The sequence below is a fragment of the Micropterus dolomieu genome, linkage group LG10, assembly GCF_021292245.1.
Source record: "Micropterus dolomieu isolate WLL.071019.BEF.003 ecotype Adirondacks linkage group LG10, ASM2129224v1, whole genome shotgun sequence".
Taxonomy (NCBI): domain Eukaryota; kingdom Metazoa; phylum Chordata; class Actinopteri; order Centrarchiformes; family Centrarchidae; genus Micropterus; species Micropterus dolomieu.
Window position 1 is genome coordinate 25,412,936 of NC_060159.1, and position 18,388 is coordinate 25,431,323.

An 18,388-nucleotide genomic window follows, 5' to 3' on the forward strand; every position below is an offset into this window, starting at 1 on the left:
AGACCAAGTAATTAACCTAGATAATGGTCTGCAGATAATAATGACACAATTATTGGATGTTGCAGCCCCAAATAAATGCAAGCATACTTGAGGACTAGTGTCTCAACAGATGTAGATATTGTCCTGTCAACTGTTTGTAGTGCTGGAGAGAAAATAATAAGACAAGTTCAGAGTTACAGTAAAATTGAGCCGACACCTTACAGCTGAGATCTTTTTTTTAATTAAAAGATGAACATGTAAACGTCTTGGAACTATTGTTTTTTAGGTGAAGCTGCACTTGTAGAATCCAGACATGTTGTGAGGCCCTGAGTTTCGTAATTTTGTGGAAATTTAGGTTCATAAGATTTAAGAATTTAACTTAATATGCTTAATATGTTTTGCGTATATACACAGAACATGTAGTTTACTCAGCTGACACATTTTGAGGTACAGCCGGGGTAAAAGCTAACAGGATTTACCTTTTTAAATGCTGTTTTATTTGAGTAGTTAAATACATTTCTTTTTTAAAATAAAACTGAGACATGGTTGTGGATTAGTAATTATTTAATTCTAAAGCAAAGGGATGATACAGTGTGAATTTTAAACACAAGTGTCATGAAACTACTGACTTCAAAGCTCAGTTGCCTTTTATTTTCCTGACACTTGTGGGTTTTTTTTGTTTTTTTTATGGATCTGATGGAAAAACTTCAGATTCAAAGCAGATTTTCTGTGCAGATGTTGACAGCGAGTGTTTGTTCTTCCTCACAGCCACAGACGTCATTAATAACCTGCTGCAGGTGAAGATGAGGAAGCGCTACAGCGTGGACAAATCCCTGAGCCACCCCTGGCTGCAGGTAACCAAACTGCTTTTCACCTTTACAAGCCACGCAGGACGTGAAAGGTGTCTAAGTGAATAGATGGTATTCTTACAGCTTTCAGAAAAGTAAAAAAGTCACTCTACACGTGAAAACTCTGTCATAAAAAACTAAAAACCAAAGCTGCCAGAAAACGTTTTGAAGTGGAGGCACCGGCTGACGGGATGATTATATATCTTACAGAGGAGTCACCTGCGTGCGAGAGCTATAATCAGACGGTCTCTTTACCTGCACTTAAGTAATAGGATGACTCGGAGAGATCAGGTTACGCTTGTACAGTAATTTGTGTTTACACGTGTTGACCTGGTGTAAAAAAGCAGCGAGTCAGTAATCAGACCTTACTTTGCAACCTTTACTTTAATATTTAAGTATTGTAGTGATACAATACGCTGCTTCCTGACTTTTATTGAGTGTGCATGTCCTTACCTGAATTATACAAAAAGTTAAATTTTATGTTTTGAAAGCCGATTATTATTGAATTTTTATTAAGAAAACAAAGATGCCCAGTAACACTTTCCCTGTCTGAAGTCTCTGTAAAGCACAAAACTCACTTTCATGTATACGTGGCCAAGAGGTCGACTTTCTCCAGAAGAATCCAGCCGGGAATCAGATTTCTCTCATCCCCCACCCTGCTCATGAAAATCAGATTTCTTTTTCACGTAATGTTAAGAAATCAAGTAACTGCAGAAAGCAACCCAACTATTTAAGCGCAGGTAAACACCTAACTGTAATCCAATTGCAAAACGTGCGTTATTGATTTAGAGCCTCTGAAACTGAAAGAGGAACGTACATCAGTGCCCGGTTCCAAGTGTTGTGGAGTACTACTGCATATTTGAAAAAAAGGAAGCTGCGTGAAGTCTGATAAAGTGATGTCACTCGAGTCAGCGTTGAAGGTTGAAGACTGCAAGTCTGAAACTGAAACAAATCTGTTGGTGTGGAGTGGACTCACCAGACCTCTGTAGCCCGCTGCCCATCTGTGCTGCAGGCTAAAGGCTACTAGCATAACACACCTAAATCTACGACCAAACTGTTAGCTATCCTGTTGCATTGTGGGTAATGTAGGCACCAGGTTTTGACAAGGAAGTGTGGAATGAAAAAGACAATCTTTCTGGTTCTGCTGCATTGATTTTGATTCTTTTTTTTTATGAAAGAGGTGGTATTATGCTTTTTAGCTTTTCCCCTCTCGTTTATTGAGTTATATCTTTTTTTTGTGCATGTAACAGATTTGCAAAGTGAAAAAGCCCAAAGTCCAGCCCAAAGGGAGTTCCCATCTCCCACAGAAAGCTCTGCTCTGAACTGCCTGAAAACAGCTCGTTTGTAGTCCAGGCGCTTCCCTTTGATCCCTGTGTGACATCACAGCAAAATGTGCGTCATAACGCTCGCCAAGCGACTAGTCAGACACGCCCTCAAAAACACCAGTGGAAAAACAGTGAGCTACAGCACACACCTCTCCTCTCCCTTCCAAACACTATAGCTACGCTCCAGGCAGTCAATGGACATGAAGTTGTTACTGTGATGGAGAGACAGAGCTCAGTTAAAACTTTATGGATGAACTGATTAATAACTCACCACTCTGAAACTCTCGCTCCAGTCCATGTTGCTAAGCTGGTAAGGGGATGTACAGCTGAACAGAAGCCGTGTTTACCGGCTTCTCATGACCCGCCCTTCTTTGCTTCTGATTGGCTAGTAGTCCTTAACTAGGAACTGCGCATGTGCAACTCCCAAGAAAGATCATTTAGAGACAAGATGTATCACTCCATAGCTAAAACGAAGCCTTCAACACAGGGTGAAAAGAGGAGCTGCAGCAATGTGCAGTATGACAAAAAATATGGTGTTTTTTGAAAATGAAACCATGTAACCTGTTCTGGTACAACCACTGAATAAGATTTTGAACCTGAAAATGAGCATAATATGACCTCTTTAACACTGTTGAATGCAGTAATAAATCTGCTGTGTACTCTTTTAAAGTTCGGTTAAAGAGCACAGACAAAAACACAAATCTGTCAAATAAAATATCCAGAACTGTTCAAACTTTGCCAGAAAGTGTCGCGTTCATGCTGAAACATGTCGCTCGCAGTAAAAAGCTCTTTGAGAACAAAGTTTTCTGGGATGTTTTGGTGGTTCCTTGGGTTTGAATTTCTTTCCCCTGTTGCTCTCGTCATCTTGCAGGACTACCAGACCTGGCTGGACCTCAGGGAGTTCGAGACGCGGCGAGGCGAGCGCTACATCACCCACGAGAGCGACGATGCCCGCTGGGAGGAGTACGCTGACGAGAGAGGCCTGCACTACCCCAAACACTTCATCATGTCTCCCAACCTGGACGACATGGAGGAGGACCCCTAGTGGCCCCCGGAGGGTAAACATTTCCTACAAGGAAGCGGCAGATTGCAGCGGACACTGCGAGCTTTCATCAAGACTCTGCGGGACAATGTCTTTTCGTGGTAATTGGTGAGCTGCGTGAGGACCCTGTGACATGCGGCGATAATTCAGGTCCAGAGAATTTTAACACATTTTACCTTTTTATCCTATTTCACTGCATTTTTCTACAAGCCATAACAAAAACACCCTGTGAGCCTAAAGCTGGAGGGACTTCTTTTTCCCCAGAATTGCTGCAGAAGGGCTAGTTAAAAAAACAAATCCAGAGCCTTTATACACTTTTTCCAGATCTAATAGCACATTTTAATGACGTCGTTACATTGTAGATCTCATAAAGCTGTGTAGAGATGTATTTTTCTGTCCTGCTAACTGGAACTGAGAAGAAACCAATCGTGTTATGTCTTGATTATGTACAGACTATAATGTTAATTCAGTCCATTGTTCCTTGTTGGGATGTTTTTGCACTATTGGGAAACTTTTTTTTTTTAAAAGGTGGAATTTCACTGATAATAACTTTTTGTTTGTTAGTCTGCAAAAGTAAACTTCTTCCTAATCTGTTTTATGAGGGCTCCTTACGACTAGCACTAGGGGCAATAATTGAGTTTTTTCTGAGGTTGGCGTAGGAGGAAAGGTCTCATTACCAAAATCAAAAGGGTTTCTCCTCTGTACGGTGGCCTTTTTAGGACATCTCAGACTCCACTCAACACAGATTGAGCTCTGAGCTGTATCTTGAGCTGAATGCTAATTTTACACAACAGAATATTGTGTGATTTACAGTAAGTTAATAACTGGATATTAGAAAATTTAAATTACCCTGGGTTTTATTGTCAGTTATATATAATAATAATAATATTTATTTGTAGAGCACTTCAAAATCAATTTAAAAAGTGCTTTAACAAGTGTAAAAACAAATAAATTACAAATACATGATAAAAGCAAGAAAACACTTAAGAGACTAAAATACACGTTTAAAATAAATATAAAAATAGAATAAGTCAAATAAGATCGGGAAAGGCTCTCCTATAAAAGTATGTTTTAAGAAGGGACTTAAAAGAGTTCACTGACTCAGCCGACCTGATTTCCTCGGGCAGGCTGTTCCAGAGCCTCGGGGCCCCGACAGCAAACGCTCTGTCCCCTTTAGTTGTTGTGGTCATTCTGATTATGGATCATGTTAACTCACAACCTCTGTTGACGAGGTTCAGTAAACGTTAGCGTTGGTATTCTAAATAAAGAGTTACTCAGGACTCATAAAACACAATTCAGTTAAAAGGAAGAGCCGACACCAGGCTGCTGCATGTAATCATAAAGTAATACTTTTGCAGAGAAACAAATTCAGAGTTATTTTCAGAGCGATTCTTTCTGAAACTTTGGATGAAGATGAGCTGAGAATTGAGCTGCTATTGTCCTTCTTTGTCTTTTTGTGGAAACCTGCCTGAGGACAAAAAAAGACTGAACTGTAGAGGGTTATTGATCCCGATCTGACTCCAGCCTGAGAATTTAATTCACACGTTTTTATATTTTTGCAAAAAATCTTGTGTCATATGGATGATTTTGATTTGATATTAAAGCTGAATGGTTTAGTTTGGAAAAATCTCCTTTTATATGCTGGTTATTCAGCTGAGGCTGTTATATAGAGCCCTATTTCCTCCCCTTCCAGTGGACCGACATGGGACGTTATTTGGAAATAATATGTGGGGTAGTAAACGACGAGAGACAACAATTATTTTTTATCCTGTTTGATTTGTGCCCTGAATTACACACACGATGTGCTGACACAACTGCAACTTTCTTGACGGACAAAATTATCTTTTAAATTGACAAACATCACGTGTTATTCAGGGCACAATTCAAACGGGATGTAAAAAAAATATTTGACGTTGACGACTGTACCGAAATTAGATCCCATAGGGCGGAAGGGGAGGGACTGAGGCTCTCTATTCATAGCATTGTATGGATGCAAAAGTAGAAAAAAACTCAGATCCTACAACCAACAGCAGCATCACTGATGCATAATCATGTATATATGCATAATTCACATGGATCCTTTAATCCCCACAAACCATTTTTTTAAATAAGGAGCGCTGGGGGAGGAAAAAACCCCAAAGATTTCTACCCTGAAATAAGTTTCTGTGGTGGAAAAAGGCTGTAACGTTTGGCTTGATATAAAGCAGGATGAACTTTTAAGTCTGAACGCTTTCAGCTGCTGATTAAAGAGCAATTACAGAGGAGTTTTAATATCAATCAATCAACTGGGTTACTTTAGAGTTTAGAGGCTTTATGGCAAAAGACAGAGGGTGCAAAGTTCCTTCTGAACGCAGATGATGAAGACATTTGAGGAAAAACTGAGGATTTTGCACAAAAGTACTGATATGAACAGTCAACAATTCTTCAAGGGTTTCCCTCAGGATTAATAAAGTTCTATCTTACCAATATGTTTGCTTTCTCCTTCAAATCTTTGTTAAAGATTTTGTTTTTTGTTTCAGCTCCTTTTTTAAGCTGCAAAATCTTCTGTTCATTGTATAAATAAAGTTTGATAGATTTGGTTCCACTGTGTCTAATCCCAAACTAAAGTCAGATTTGAAGACAAAACCCAAAGCGTCACTAAAACATCTGATTTTGTCTGGCGGCGGTTTAGAGGCGAGAAACCTTTTAAAACCTCTTCAGTTGTTGCCGTTTAATAAAATCCTCTAATTTCTTCCAAATGTATGAGTCAGACTCATCAAACCTGGTCAGGAAAAAGAAACACACAGCCCCTCCTGAATCAGAGGAAACGCTGATAACGATCCGCAGCAGGATGTTTGGAAACGATCATTTAATTACCAATCCTGAACATGATCACCTCACTCCGCCGCTCCTCTGAGGGACGGCTGCTTGTTTTGGCAGAGGCGACCCCCCCCCATGTGTAACAGAATCTTTTAATTGCTACCGGAGGAGCGGCGGGCTCGTTGTGAATGGCTGCTGCACAACTGTGAGCTCAGCTAACCGCTTCAAGATGTGGACGAAGGCAGACGGCCCGAGCGACGGCGTAGCAGGGAGGAAAGAGATCCTCCTGCAGCGGGATGACCTCTGACCTTAAGTGGTGTCACCGTTTACTCTGCGTATCAGCTGTCGGTGCGCTCTGAATTTTAAAGACCGGGACATCTGTTCAAAATAACGAAACATGGCTTTAAAATAGTAGAAGTTGATAAGATTGTTTGGATGTGAAAAATTTACTTTGTTGGACAACCTTGTATATCATCAGTTTCATATCAAAAAATAAATGTTAAACCAACACAAATGTTTTATTTTCTTGTGATTTTGCATCAAATGCCTTTTACAACTGTTAGTTCACTTCATGTTGGACATTATTTCTGGTAAAGTACAGCAGATTTCTTCTTTTTCTCTAAATTAGAGACGTGCACTCGGTCTGCGTTTTTTTTAATGTCAGCAGCGTCCCATGACCGCGATCTCCTGAAATATCCTGCATCCAAGCTCGAAAAACCTCTCTAGAAAAGTTCAGATCATTTCCAGACTTCTCTGACGTGTGGATGAAAGCCTCCGGGCCGTTAAAAATCCCTCAGGAGAAGCGGAGCTCGGTGAATCCGGCCACAGGCAGCGGCGCCGGGTCCTTCTTCTCCAGCTTCAGCCCCTCTGGTTTCTTGGGTTTGGCCAGCCGACTGTGGTGCAGCAGGCCGAAGAAGTGGAAGCGCTCGCCCATCTTGGCGGGGTTGGTCAGCATGTCGTAGCTGCCGATCAGCTGCTTCCTGGTGGACTCGTCGCTGCAGTTCCTCAGCAGAACCTGCAGAGAACCACAGGGGAGTTAAAACCTCTGAAGGTTTCTGTTCCTGAATGCCTGGGAGGGTTCGTTTCTCAGTGAATTTGAGGACCGCCTACAAATCTCTGGATGCGTTTCTGGTTTCCAGTTTACTCTGGTATGGAGTAAATGAGTCATTAAACCTCCACTATTCAGTATTTCTAATATCAACAATGAATCACATGACTGTTTAAGGTCAAAGGTTTTGCTTTATACTTTTTAGCTCACAGTTTCGGTATGTTGTTAGTTTGATGAAACTACTGGACACCAACAGTCAAAATTAGTGACCAGCTGGGGAAGAAAGTGGAACATTTAGCAGCTGAAACAAATAAAAAAGAGGGAAATTTGTCATTACATTCATCAGGTGCACAGACACGTGGCTCCAACTGAATGAATGTTGCTCTGTGTGTCTGCCGGATATATAAATAGGCAGCTATTTGCAAACCAACAGGATCAACAAGATCATAATGTAATTTATATATCAGATATATCAGTGTTTTCGGCTCCATGTGGCCAAAAAATTAATTAATGCAACTTTAAATATGCACAAGATCATGAGGTAATTTGAGTTTTGTCTCAAACCCCACACCATTATTGTGTGTATTACCAAAGATTATTATTACTGGAGAAACTGGTGCATTTCAGAGCTACATCGATTGTTTTGAGCCAGTATTTCTTTCTTTCGTTCGTTTGTCGTCCTGTCTGTCTGTCTTACTAAATGTTAGCACAGAAAGGCTGGGTTCCTGGGTAGAAAAAGGTTTGTCCACCATAGAACAATGAAGTTCATTTTGCAGTAAAATGTCCACGTGCCGTTCTTTCATAACTGAATTTAATGGATCCTCAAAAATGTTTCTTATCTCTGCTGGAATATATTTATTAGACTGTTTTAAAACTCTAAATTTCAAATATCAGAATCAGCCTCAAAAATCCACTTGTAGAACATTTGATTCAATTAGATGAAACTTTAGTGATAGAAAATATGACTATCACATGGCTCATCGTCATCGCCATTATACCTCCTGTTATCAGTGATGAAAACCAGCTGAGCTACTGCTTCTGAAAAGGCAGTCAGACCGTCAGACTCGCCTGCATTCGGGAGTCGATGCCCATGTTTTTCAGGAACGTCCTCTGAGAGACGGGTCCCAGGCAAGCCACGCCCCCTCCAGCCATCCTCCGCAGGTAGCTGAAGTCCACGTCAGTGGTGAGGTCTGCTGAGCCGGGGGAGGACAGGACGTCATGGAGCTCATGACCTTTAAAACCCTGACGAATTAAAAAGCAAACAAACCAGGCTTGAACCTCGGATGTTTTCACTTTCTCTCTCTCTCTGGGTTTGGAACTGAAATGTTTCCCATCAGTCAGTCAGTTCTCTGAGCCAAGAAACCCTCGCATGCAGTCGTAATATGTGATTAAAGCACCATCACATAACTGCAGAAAGTAAAATGAGCATTATATGTTCACAGAGTTACATTTAGCTTTACGGGACATCTCACTTATTTTTGATAAGAGGCCTGCTGATAAAATGTAATTTTATCGAAATTCAGAACCGATACAGAATTAGTTAAATTTATTTAAATTGAGAAAATAAAAATGTGAGAGGCCGAAGAGGAGCCGAGCCCATCGACTCCGGTTTCCTCTCCGTCTGCAGCAGATTGGCTTCACTGCTTCCTACATCTGTTTCCTTCAACTGTAACTGAAGAGAGGGCCGGACAAAATGTTCTAACTGTCCAAAAACGCCCCGACTTTATTAAGGTCTGTGTCTTTATTAAGGTTATAGTATACACAAGGTGGACTCAAAGTAAAATTATAGGCTAAGAATTACATTTTTAAAAAAATCCTTGCTTGCCTCCTCCTTACATCCTCCTAAAAAGGGAAGTTCAAATTTGTTATATTTACATGCTGTGTTTGAATTACTCATGAACCGTAAAGTGAGGGAAGTTGTGCAGTTACACATTAACAAGTTAAATATACTGTAAGACTACAGCCAGCTAAGCTAAGCTACAAGGTTAGCTTAGCTTAGCACACAGCAGCAGCCCGGAAACCAGCAGAGACTCCAGGAAGTCAAGAAACAGTCTGGTACGTAACCTCCTCATAAAACAGCATTATTTTTACATTTTGCACAGATTCAACACATAAACCTTGTTAATTACAAAGCTTTAGAGGTGCTGGTAGCAGGACTTTCCAGTCTTTATGCTAAGCTAAGATATTCGGCTAATCAGAGATGTTGAAGAGACAGAGTAAAATATCTGATGGTTGACAAATCTATACATGTTTCTCAAACGTGCTGTCAGTGTTATCAGCATTTCTTAGTCATCGTGATGAGTTTAGAGAAGAGAAACTAAAATATATTTACAGTCTGATATAAACTCAGTGTCCTCTTTATTAGGCACACCTATCCAGTCTAATACAATCCAATAAAGTCAGCTTTTATGATTCCTTTAATCTGTTTTTTTTTTGCTGTCCTTGAGGAGTTAATTAAGTTATATGTTTCAGCATTAGTGGTGTTGTACTGGAGTGGTGATGGCACAATGGACAAGATGCTTGCCGTTGATGACCCGCGTTCAATCCCCTGAGCAAGACACTTAACCCCTCGTTGCTCCAGAGACGTGCGACCTCTGACAGCCATTGTAAGTCGCTTTGGATAAAAGCGTTGGCTTAATGAATAAATGTACTGGACTGCATTCAGTAGGGCTGCAAATAATGATTGTTTTCATTGTCGATTAATCTGTTGATAATCTTCTCGATTAATCAATTAGTGGTTTGGTTTATAAAATAACGTTTCTAATATTCTCCTCCCTCATGTATGTAAATAGGAACTACAGCATTTTAGAAACTCAATATGATAAATATAATGTATAATCTCATAAAAATCCCATAATCCACCTTTAACTATGACCTCAATAATCAGGCATGTGATTGGCAAAGGGCAAAAAAGCAGGAAAATATACTGAGACCACCCGACACCCTGATTAAACTGGCGGCGGCTCTAACATGGAAGGTAAAGCAGGACCCATGACAATAAGTTATTTAATGGATGTGTTGCAGTGGGAATCAAAGACAATGGTCTAATTTACTGCGCCATCGCAACCTCTCTATAATAATTATTATTTTGTATTAATTTTTACCAAACTTCAACAGCTAAATGTGCAACATGAAACATGAAATAATTGAGTCTATGACTAAATAATGTAACTACTAACTTTCAAATGAGTTCAGTTGAAGTTAATAGATGATTTTTAATGGATAAGAGACAGCAGCAAAGGTTGTTGCCTGTTTAAGACCTGGTGGCCTGACTGTTAAAGAAACTCAAACAGCTGATCAGTCTCTATCTGTTGGAAACTGTTGGAAAAAGTTTGACATTTCAACTCTGGCAGCGGGCGTGTGCGTGAGACGAGAGCAAACAGTCACACATAAGCCGGAGCGCTTGTTTGCCTGTCTGTTGATGAGGAGCGCAGAGCGACCCGCCTGAAAAGGCTTATAGAGCCTAATTCGTTGAGTGTAAACGAACATCCTTCATACTTTACACACGTCAACCTAGATCCTTTCCATTTCACTAGACCAGGTCCTGTACCTCCCCCCTTCTTTTTTTTTTTTTTTTTTTTTTTGATTACAGATCTGCATGAGTCAAGTGCATCAAATTTTCAGGCTTTAATCACACCCCTGAATAATACATTGAGAGCTTTGTGGAGACAGATGTTAGGAGCAGGCTGTTTTACTGGACCAGGTGTTCCTAATAAAGTGGCCGCTGAGTGTGAAAGTGTCCGTCTTACTCTGAACGTGTCGGTCTTTGTTCCATCGTGGCCGTAGTCTGCGATCAGTGCTGCGCCGCCGTCCTCCACGATCCGCCGGGCCAGCTGCTGGACGACGACTCCGCCCTCTGCACACACCTCCACGTGATCCCGCCTCTCACCTGCCTGACACACACAGCCGCGCACGTTTGTCTTTCTATACTTGTGAGGACCCTCGCTGAAATAATAAAGTAAAAGTAGCAGTACCACAGTTTGAAAATGTGCTGCATTTAAAGTATCAGCGCTGAAATATACTTGAAAGTACAAAAAGTTTCCATATGCAGAAATGCTCATTTCAGAAAAATGTATAATAATGATGCATCAGTGTGTTAGCATCACTAATGTAGCAGCTAACATCAGCAAAGTAACTAAAAACTAAAGTTTGTAGATAAATATAGTGGAGTATAAAGTACAGTATTTCCCTCTGAGGTGTAGCAGAGTAGAAGCGTGACGTTGCACAAAATGTACTCAAAAGTGTACCTGAGTACAGTACTTCCACCACTCCCTAAAGCTAATTCTAATCTTAACCTCCAAACAGTCCTTAATATTAGTACTCAATGCAGAAACATCCTCATTAAGATGGTTTAAAACTGAAACTCATCCTCACAAAGACAGCAGTCCAAAGCAATTCAGACTGCTGATGAAACAAAAACAAGACATTTAAAGACACAGTCAAGAACTTCTGATTCTGTTTCACCATTATCAAAAATGAAAAGAATCATTAGCTGGAGCCTTAAATCATAATTTATATCCCTGTAAGTAAAAACCAGATTGATTGAAATGCTTTAAAAGCGTTGTAATTTACTCTCTAGCCTTTTAAATAAAATAAATAAGAGGTGCTTGCTCTCAAACAGCTTCTGGAAACACTGAGAACTTTGCCTGCTGTGTGTTTTACTCATCCTCCACCTAAACAGAACCAGACATGCTTGGTGCATCATCACCAACAGCTGCTTTTCTGAGTGAACTCTTCACTCGTTTATAGTTTCCAGGTCACACACTAACGCCTCTCTGGATCTAGAAACCAGCTGAAACAGCCCATTGCTTCAATCTGAAAACAAAGACGACCTCTATGTGAAACGAATCCTTCCTTTCTTCAAACCTACTACCTAAAGTTTCATGGTTTGTGTTTGGTTTGATGATGTGGAGGCTGAGCCTTCAAACTAGATTTAAGAGCAGGTTCTTCATCCCAACAGACTGATAACGATGATGATGGTGGTGATGAAGTCAGGCCCCTGGCAGGGTGTTCAAAGCGTCTGCAGTGAGCCAGAGATGCCAAATGAAACAGACTGCGAACGTATAGCCGGTATATAAATGTGGTCAATAAAAAACCAGATGGAGGCTATAAAACAAACCTCTAAGAGTAAATCGGAGGAGTTCGTTTCCACAGCGTTTAAAAGATTAAAGACGTTCTTCATTCTTTGCTTTAAAGTTAAAATTGTCCAGCTCTTATAAGTGTTCTCAAGTCCAGATAAACCTCTTCTGCTTTAAAAAGTCTTGACATTTGTATTTCTAGTTGAGCGAGTGCACCTTCTCCTCACATTTGAAGCTCCCGTTTTCAAGGACATTTGTTTATTATTTTTCAAACGACACTGTGGAAAACAGATTCAACAGAGTACGAATGGTCTGAATACAGAGCTCAAAAAAGAAATAAAGCTTCCTCTTTCACATTTTTATTTTAAAAAATGTAAAATTTTAGGGTTCTGAAAGTGTTCATCAACTAATCAATTGGTCAACAGACAAAAATAAAAAGCTAAATATTTTCTGGTTCCAGCTGCTCCAAATGTGAGGATTTGCCGCTTCTTCTGTTTTATGGTTTTAGATTAAATATCTTCAGGTTTTTAGACTGTCTGTCAGACAAAACAAGTGATCTGAACAATCACTTTTTCATTCTTCATCACTATTTTATTGACAAAATGATTATTTGAAATATTTACAGAGCCACAATATAATTATTATTTCTACAATAATTAACTGGATTATTGCCTGTACATATTCATGTGACGGCTGGTAATAAACAGGTGTGTCCCAGTTCTAAAAGTAATTTTATCACTTCTGACACTATCAACATAAATAATTATCCTATACTTTTGTCAACTGTGATGAATCTCTTCCTTTCCTAAATATTTGTCAGAAACCATTCAGAATAATAAAATGTTATGTACAGTCGGCAAACATGCTTCTATATAACTTTTAATTCAACTGCTCCTGAATGTTTTTGATTGCAGCTGTAATGCCGTGTGCTTCATCCTACCCGTCTGCTCCTTGTGTGAAAACAAAATAACTCAAACTAAACATCTGCGCTCTACCAAGCGTTCGCAGGGCCTGAAAACCTTCTTCTCAACGGTCCAAAGCTCGTGTGCTAGTGGTGGAAACACCAACACTCCCGCTGTAGTCCGAGCTCCCAGTCCGGGTAGACTCAGCTCACAGGACTGCTAACTGAGCTAGCTGGCTAATGGCAGAGCCTGCAATTAGCGGCAGTGCCGTGGATACATTTTAATTCTTCATACAGCTTTAAACATCCATGAAAAAAATCCATGAGCAGTGCGCACCAGTAAGTGACTTCCGCGGCACAAGAGAAAAGGTCCGTGTCAACAACACAGCTGTGACTAACTGACCAATGAAAACTTGTTAGTCCACTATGGTTTGTTGCTAGAAGATGCTGGTGTTCAGATTGAAGGTTCATTTCTTGACCTCTGAAACCACAAACATCACCACAAGGTCCATTTAGCAGCTTTTCCTTGAGCTTTCCAGCACAGAAAGTTTGGGCTTTCTCTTCTATGTTAACATTAAAGAAAATGTGATTCAAAGTTTATTCTTGACCTCGGAAACAAGACGAGAAACCTTAAACCTGATCAGATAAAGTCCATGACAACTGAGCAACTCCATCTGCTGAGAAAGACTTGACAGATGCGCTCAAAAGCTCCAGACCAGCTACTAATGGACCTTGTGGTGACGCTGCTCACTTGTATTTCTACACTAACTAAAAGATGAATTCAATCTCTCAGTCAGTCTCCATCAACAGACCTCCCCCACCTCCAGGTGAGTCACGTGACCGAGCCGCTCAGGTACTGACCTGTACGAGCGTGGATGAGGCCAGAGTGGGAGACGGCGCCACGACAAACCTCAGCTGGTCCCCCTTCTCCGGGTCGATATCCACCATCACTTCCCTCCATCCTTTCTGCGTCCTCTACCGGAAACAAACAAACCCAAACTCAGACAGGCCGCCGTGTGCAACACACCTGAGGTTTCTTTGTGTGACGGCGCTGCAGGTTTCAACACCACCCCAGAACACAACAGAAAAATGTGGGAAAAGGCACGAGAGCAGTTCCCGGGATTTTTCCTCTGTCCGAAGGGGTTTACTTTATAAACAAATGAGTTTAAAAACGGCACAGGCAAGAAAAACATCTACAGCTACCTGTTCATCAGAGGCTTTAAAAATAACTGAACTTTGTTTTATGTGTGACAAACAAGCTGTAAAAATATTACTTTAAATTATTAAACATTTAAATTATTATTTAAGAGTCACAACGTGGAGACAGAAACTTTAGTGTGAAAATACTCCAGTAAGATCTGCTAAAAAGCCACGGTCTAGAAATTCACACTGAAACTACAAATGCAGCTGCAGCCTTTGATCACTGGGTTGATAGTGTCCATCATTTTCATACTTCTTTAGATATCATTACCACGTGAGGCGTTTGGCTTTGTTATGTCACTCTGACGCCATCTGGTGGGAGTATGATATATTATAATATAACATAAAGACACTGTGGTCGACAGCAATGCGGCCACTACAACTGAGATCAATATTTTTCAACAGTAATAAAAAGAGCTATAATCACACAAGAGATGTATACACACACACACAGTCTTTAAATATTACCTGAAATTTGTGGATCGGCAGAGCGTCAAAGAACTCGTGAGCGAGAAAGATGCTGAATCCTGTGAGAAGAAGAGATAAGCTGACTGTGAGATAATTATGCAAATGATGTGAAGAAAAAGGAAATAAACAGCAGCGAAACATCTGTCAAGACACCCTGAGGAAAGCAAGTGTGCTATATGTGCGTTTTATAGCGTTATAGCTCATATTTATTAAATAATTGTTGCTATAAATCATCCACTTGACTGAAATTAGATTTTTTTTATGCCACATTATGGCCTTTTTAAAATTAAAACTTTAATTTAATAATATGACATGTTGATTTAATTCTAACGAATGCTGATTGGTTCAAAAAAGGGAAACCAGCAATGTTTTCTTCATCTCTTTTGTCTTATTATTTACCATGATTATTTTCACTACTGGCTGCGGTGCTAATAGCAGTAAGACCAGTATTAATCATAGTAGTTGCATTAACAGTTACAACAGTTGTATTAGTAGTCAGTTTGTTTGTTATTTATTGCCAGTCAAATTAAATCAAGTCAAAAATCATCCCAGTGTCCAGCAGCTTTCACCCAGACCTGTTTCTGCTTTGGTCTACCTGTGGGGACGTCGTCTAGGCGTCGGTACCAGGACACGGGCAGCCCGGCTGCAGTTTCCCCGCGGCGGTAAACCGGCTCATCCTCGGCGTCTGCCTCCTGGCTGCGGTTCCCGGTCAGATTCTGGGCCTGGAGACGACTCAGCGCCGGACTCACCTCGACCAGGTGGAGCGACACCGAGGCCTCGCCGAGCACGGACCGCAACTGACTCAACACCTGTAGAGAGAAAGGAAAAATACAAAAAAGAAAGTAATATTATTACTTCATTATACTAGAAATGACAACATTTAATTTACAGATTACAGCATTATGATGCGAGTGCGCTCGTAATGACAGTGAGAATGACAGAAACAACATCTCAGAGGCAGATGTGGGCGCCGTGGAGAGCGATGGAAGGAATTCTTTCGGGATTCCTGTTGGATGGTAGTGACTTTCACTTTTCATCACAAGACTGGGACAAAAAAAAAAAGTCAATGGGAGCGTGTGGAACGGGAATCATGGGACAGTTTGTTTTCTAGGGTTTTTTTTTTTTTTTAAAATCGGGAACTGGATGGGAGTCATTCTTCTGGGATCGGGACGGGACAGGAGTATTTTTATGGGAAGTGAGATGGGACAGGAGGGTAAATCCACACCCATCTCAGATCTACTGGTTCAACGATTCATCCATTAAATCAATAAGCTTTCAACTATTAAACTATTTTGATCATCGATTAATCGTTTGGGTAATTATTTTACAAAAAATATCTAACATCTCTGATTACAGTTTCTTACATGTAAATATTTTCTGGTTTCTTTACTCATATATAACAGACTACTTCTTTGGGTTGTGAATTTTGGGTCCAACCCTCTTTGGGTTGTGGGCAACACTGACACTTTCAGCATTTTCTGACACTTGATAGACCAAACAACTAATCGATTAATTGAGAAAATAATTGACAGATTAATCGACAATGAAAATAAGTGTTAGTTGCAGCCCTGCTGGTCAGGGGCTCCAACATGAACCCTCTTCGGCAGACGCGTCAGGACCACGCCGGACACTGCACCCAAACTGAGTGAAACGCTCTCCCAGATGCAGCCCTCAGTGACTTTATTCCCCAGCTTAGATGCCCAACCCTTCTGATCAGTATGAAGTTCTGCTGCTGAGATAAATAAAGTTCGTACTCGGAGGACGTCTGCGGCCAACGATCCTTTTCCAGGTCCGAGCTCGACCAGCTGTAGCTGTTTGGGTCCACCTGCTCCCATCCACTCGCTGATGATCCACACACCGAGCAGCTGGAGGACACAGAGAACATGTTCAAACACTTAAAACCAAACCAACAGCGTGAGGAACGGGTCAAAGGTGCCATTTCCTCTTGGAGAACAATCTAAGCTGAATCTGCGGTAGATGTGGTGGGTTGACTGGATCAATAACGTAAAATAAATCTCCTGTGATGCACTGAGGAACATGGGAGCTCACCTCTCCGAAGATCTGACTGATTTCTGGTGATGTGATGAAATCTCCGTCAGGTCCCAGCATGTTGTTCCTCACATAATAACCCTGGAAGAGAAAACAAATTAGTCACTCACTCAAGTTATTGATGTAACCGATTTCATAGGTAACATTTTAACTGTGTCTCTAAGTCATAGTAACAGCTTTATGTCCACTGACAGCCTGGAGGGTATATAACGTTATTTGCCACACTAACTGAGCATTATGACTCGTGTTACAAAGTGATGCAGATGCATCACAGTGATGCAGGCTGGACTACAGTCGAGCTGTTCAGAGCAATGTTTTCTGTGAGAAATGGGAAATCTCTTTGAGGTGGACTTTTTCACTCTGCAAACCTATTACATGCACAAAAATATTGAAATATAACTCAATACAGGAGAGAGGAAAAGCCAAAAAGCAGAATATGAGCTCTTTCATTGTGAAGTGCCAAGGAAAGTTTGCTGTCTCTGTCGCCCTCCAGTGGCCAAACACAATAATGGCAGAGGAAAACAATGTATTTATATTAATGATACTTATTTAGATTTATTATTTAGTCTGTTATTTACTTTACATTTTTAAACTTACCGTCACAGGGTTGGTGAGCACCTCTCGCATGTACTCTGCCACCGGAATCGGACCTGTGGCTTTTATTTTGGAGGTCAGGTGTCGCAGCATGGAGGGTCCAGGTTTTTCCTCACCTGCTGGAGGGCTGCAGAAGAGTCTGGTCTGAGCTGCCCGCCATCGCACTGTCAAACACAAACATGAAGAACAACATTTTAAAGTTTTTCCCTGAATTAAATGTCAAGTCATTTACAGTGTTAAATGTTGTAAAGTGTAAGAGGTGTCTCGGGCCATAACCCCAATGAATTTCAAGAATTTGTTGGATTTACAAACTAGCTACATAATTAAATCAACTCAGAAAAGAACCAAAAACACGACAGGCAATACATGTGAAACACAAAACATTAAATTATGTGAAAAATACCTCCAATATCCCAGAAAATATGCAACACGAGATTTAAATTTCACAGCAACGGTGTTTTATAATATCTGGGCAGGGCTGTTATTGTACAAGTGTAATAATCAGAAGTATTGGTCGGATCATCGCTGCACTCACCTGCTGCAGGTGGATGAATGAAGACTCTGCTGATCAACAGCTGTGTTTTAACGCCAAAACAAGCCCTCATTCTGCTTAATGATGATCTAAATATAACTAGGACGAGCTCTTAATGTTTGGTTTGGTAGCATTATTTGACAAAACTAGTGCAAGTTAATTAAAATATAACTTTTAACTTTAACCACATGGACCAACTCTCTGCCCTCTGACAGGACAGAGGCTAGCCAGTTAGCATTAGCCACCTTAGCTACAAGCACTTTAACGGTCAAACACGAACGGAACCGCAGAAGGAAACAATGTTTTAGTTTCGGGTACAAACGATAAAAATATACATATGTTCATTTGTGTCTGTCTGTCGTTTACAATCGCTTAAAGCTACAAAGTATATGCGTAACAGCTACATGCTAACGCTAACAGAGAGCTAGAGAGAGATGAGCGTTAAGTCAACCGCAATTAAAGGTATAACATCCGGCTAACCTTTCACAATAAAACACCTATTGTTGGGTAAATAAAAAACAAATT

The 18,388-nt window shown here is 40.6% G+C and overlaps 2 protein-coding genes and 1 long non-coding RNA gene across 5 annotated transcripts in view; 1 reads left to right on the forward strand and 2 right to left on the reverse strand.

Annotated features, from left to right (window-relative positions):
* LOC123978388 overlaps nucleotides 1-1,973 on the reverse strand; it is a 6,285-nt gene extending 4,312 nt beyond the window's left edge. Inside the window, exon 1 of the long non-coding RNA XR_006826936.1 lies at nucleotides 1,406-1,973. This is a non-coding gene — a long non-coding RNA (uncharacterized LOC123978388). The remainder of the gene's footprint in view (nucleotides 1-1,405) is intronic.
* Nucleotides 1-3,787, forward strand: part of LOC123978377 (serine/threonine-protein kinase D3-like) — a 56,054-nt gene extending 52,267 nt beyond the window's left edge. Inside the window, exon 19 of the mRNA XM_046061626.1 lies at nucleotides 3,024-3,787. Within this exon, the coding sequence (XP_045917582.1) occupies nucleotides 3,024-3,197 (174 nt within the window). The 3' untranslated portion in view covers nucleotides 3,198-3,787. The remainder of the gene's footprint in view (nucleotides 1-3,023) is intronic.
* Nucleotides 3,788-6,492: 2,705 nt separating this feature from the next.
* ndufaf7 (NADH:ubiquinone oxidoreductase complex assembly factor 7) lies at nucleotides 6,493-18,319 on the reverse strand. Of its 3 annotated transcripts, none has more exons than XM_046061577.1 (10): nucleotides 17,867-18,318; nucleotides 17,335-17,495; nucleotides 16,738-16,818; nucleotides 16,443-16,553; nucleotides 15,284-15,497; nucleotides 14,689-14,747; nucleotides 13,882-13,995; nucleotides 10,791-10,934; nucleotides 8,110-8,283; nucleotides 6,493-7,008 (listed from the first exon to the last, which is right to left on the reverse strand). In XM_046061577.1, the coding sequence occupies exons 1-10, from the start codon at nucleotides 17,934-17,936 to the stop codon at nucleotides 6,787-6,789; spliced, it is 1,350 nt and encodes a 449-aa protein (XP_045917533.1). In that variant the 5' UTR covers nucleotides 17,937-18,318; the 3' UTR covers nucleotides 6,493-6,786. The 3 variants fall into 3 exon arrangements, with proteins under 3 accessions (XP_045917533.1, XP_045917534.1, XP_045917535.1); XM_046061578.1 differs by having other exon boundaries at nucleotides 17,735-17,867; XM_046061579.1 differs by lacking the exon at nucleotides 8,110-8,283 and having other exon boundaries at nucleotides 17,867-18,319.
* Nucleotides 18,320-18,388: the final 69 nt, after the last annotated feature.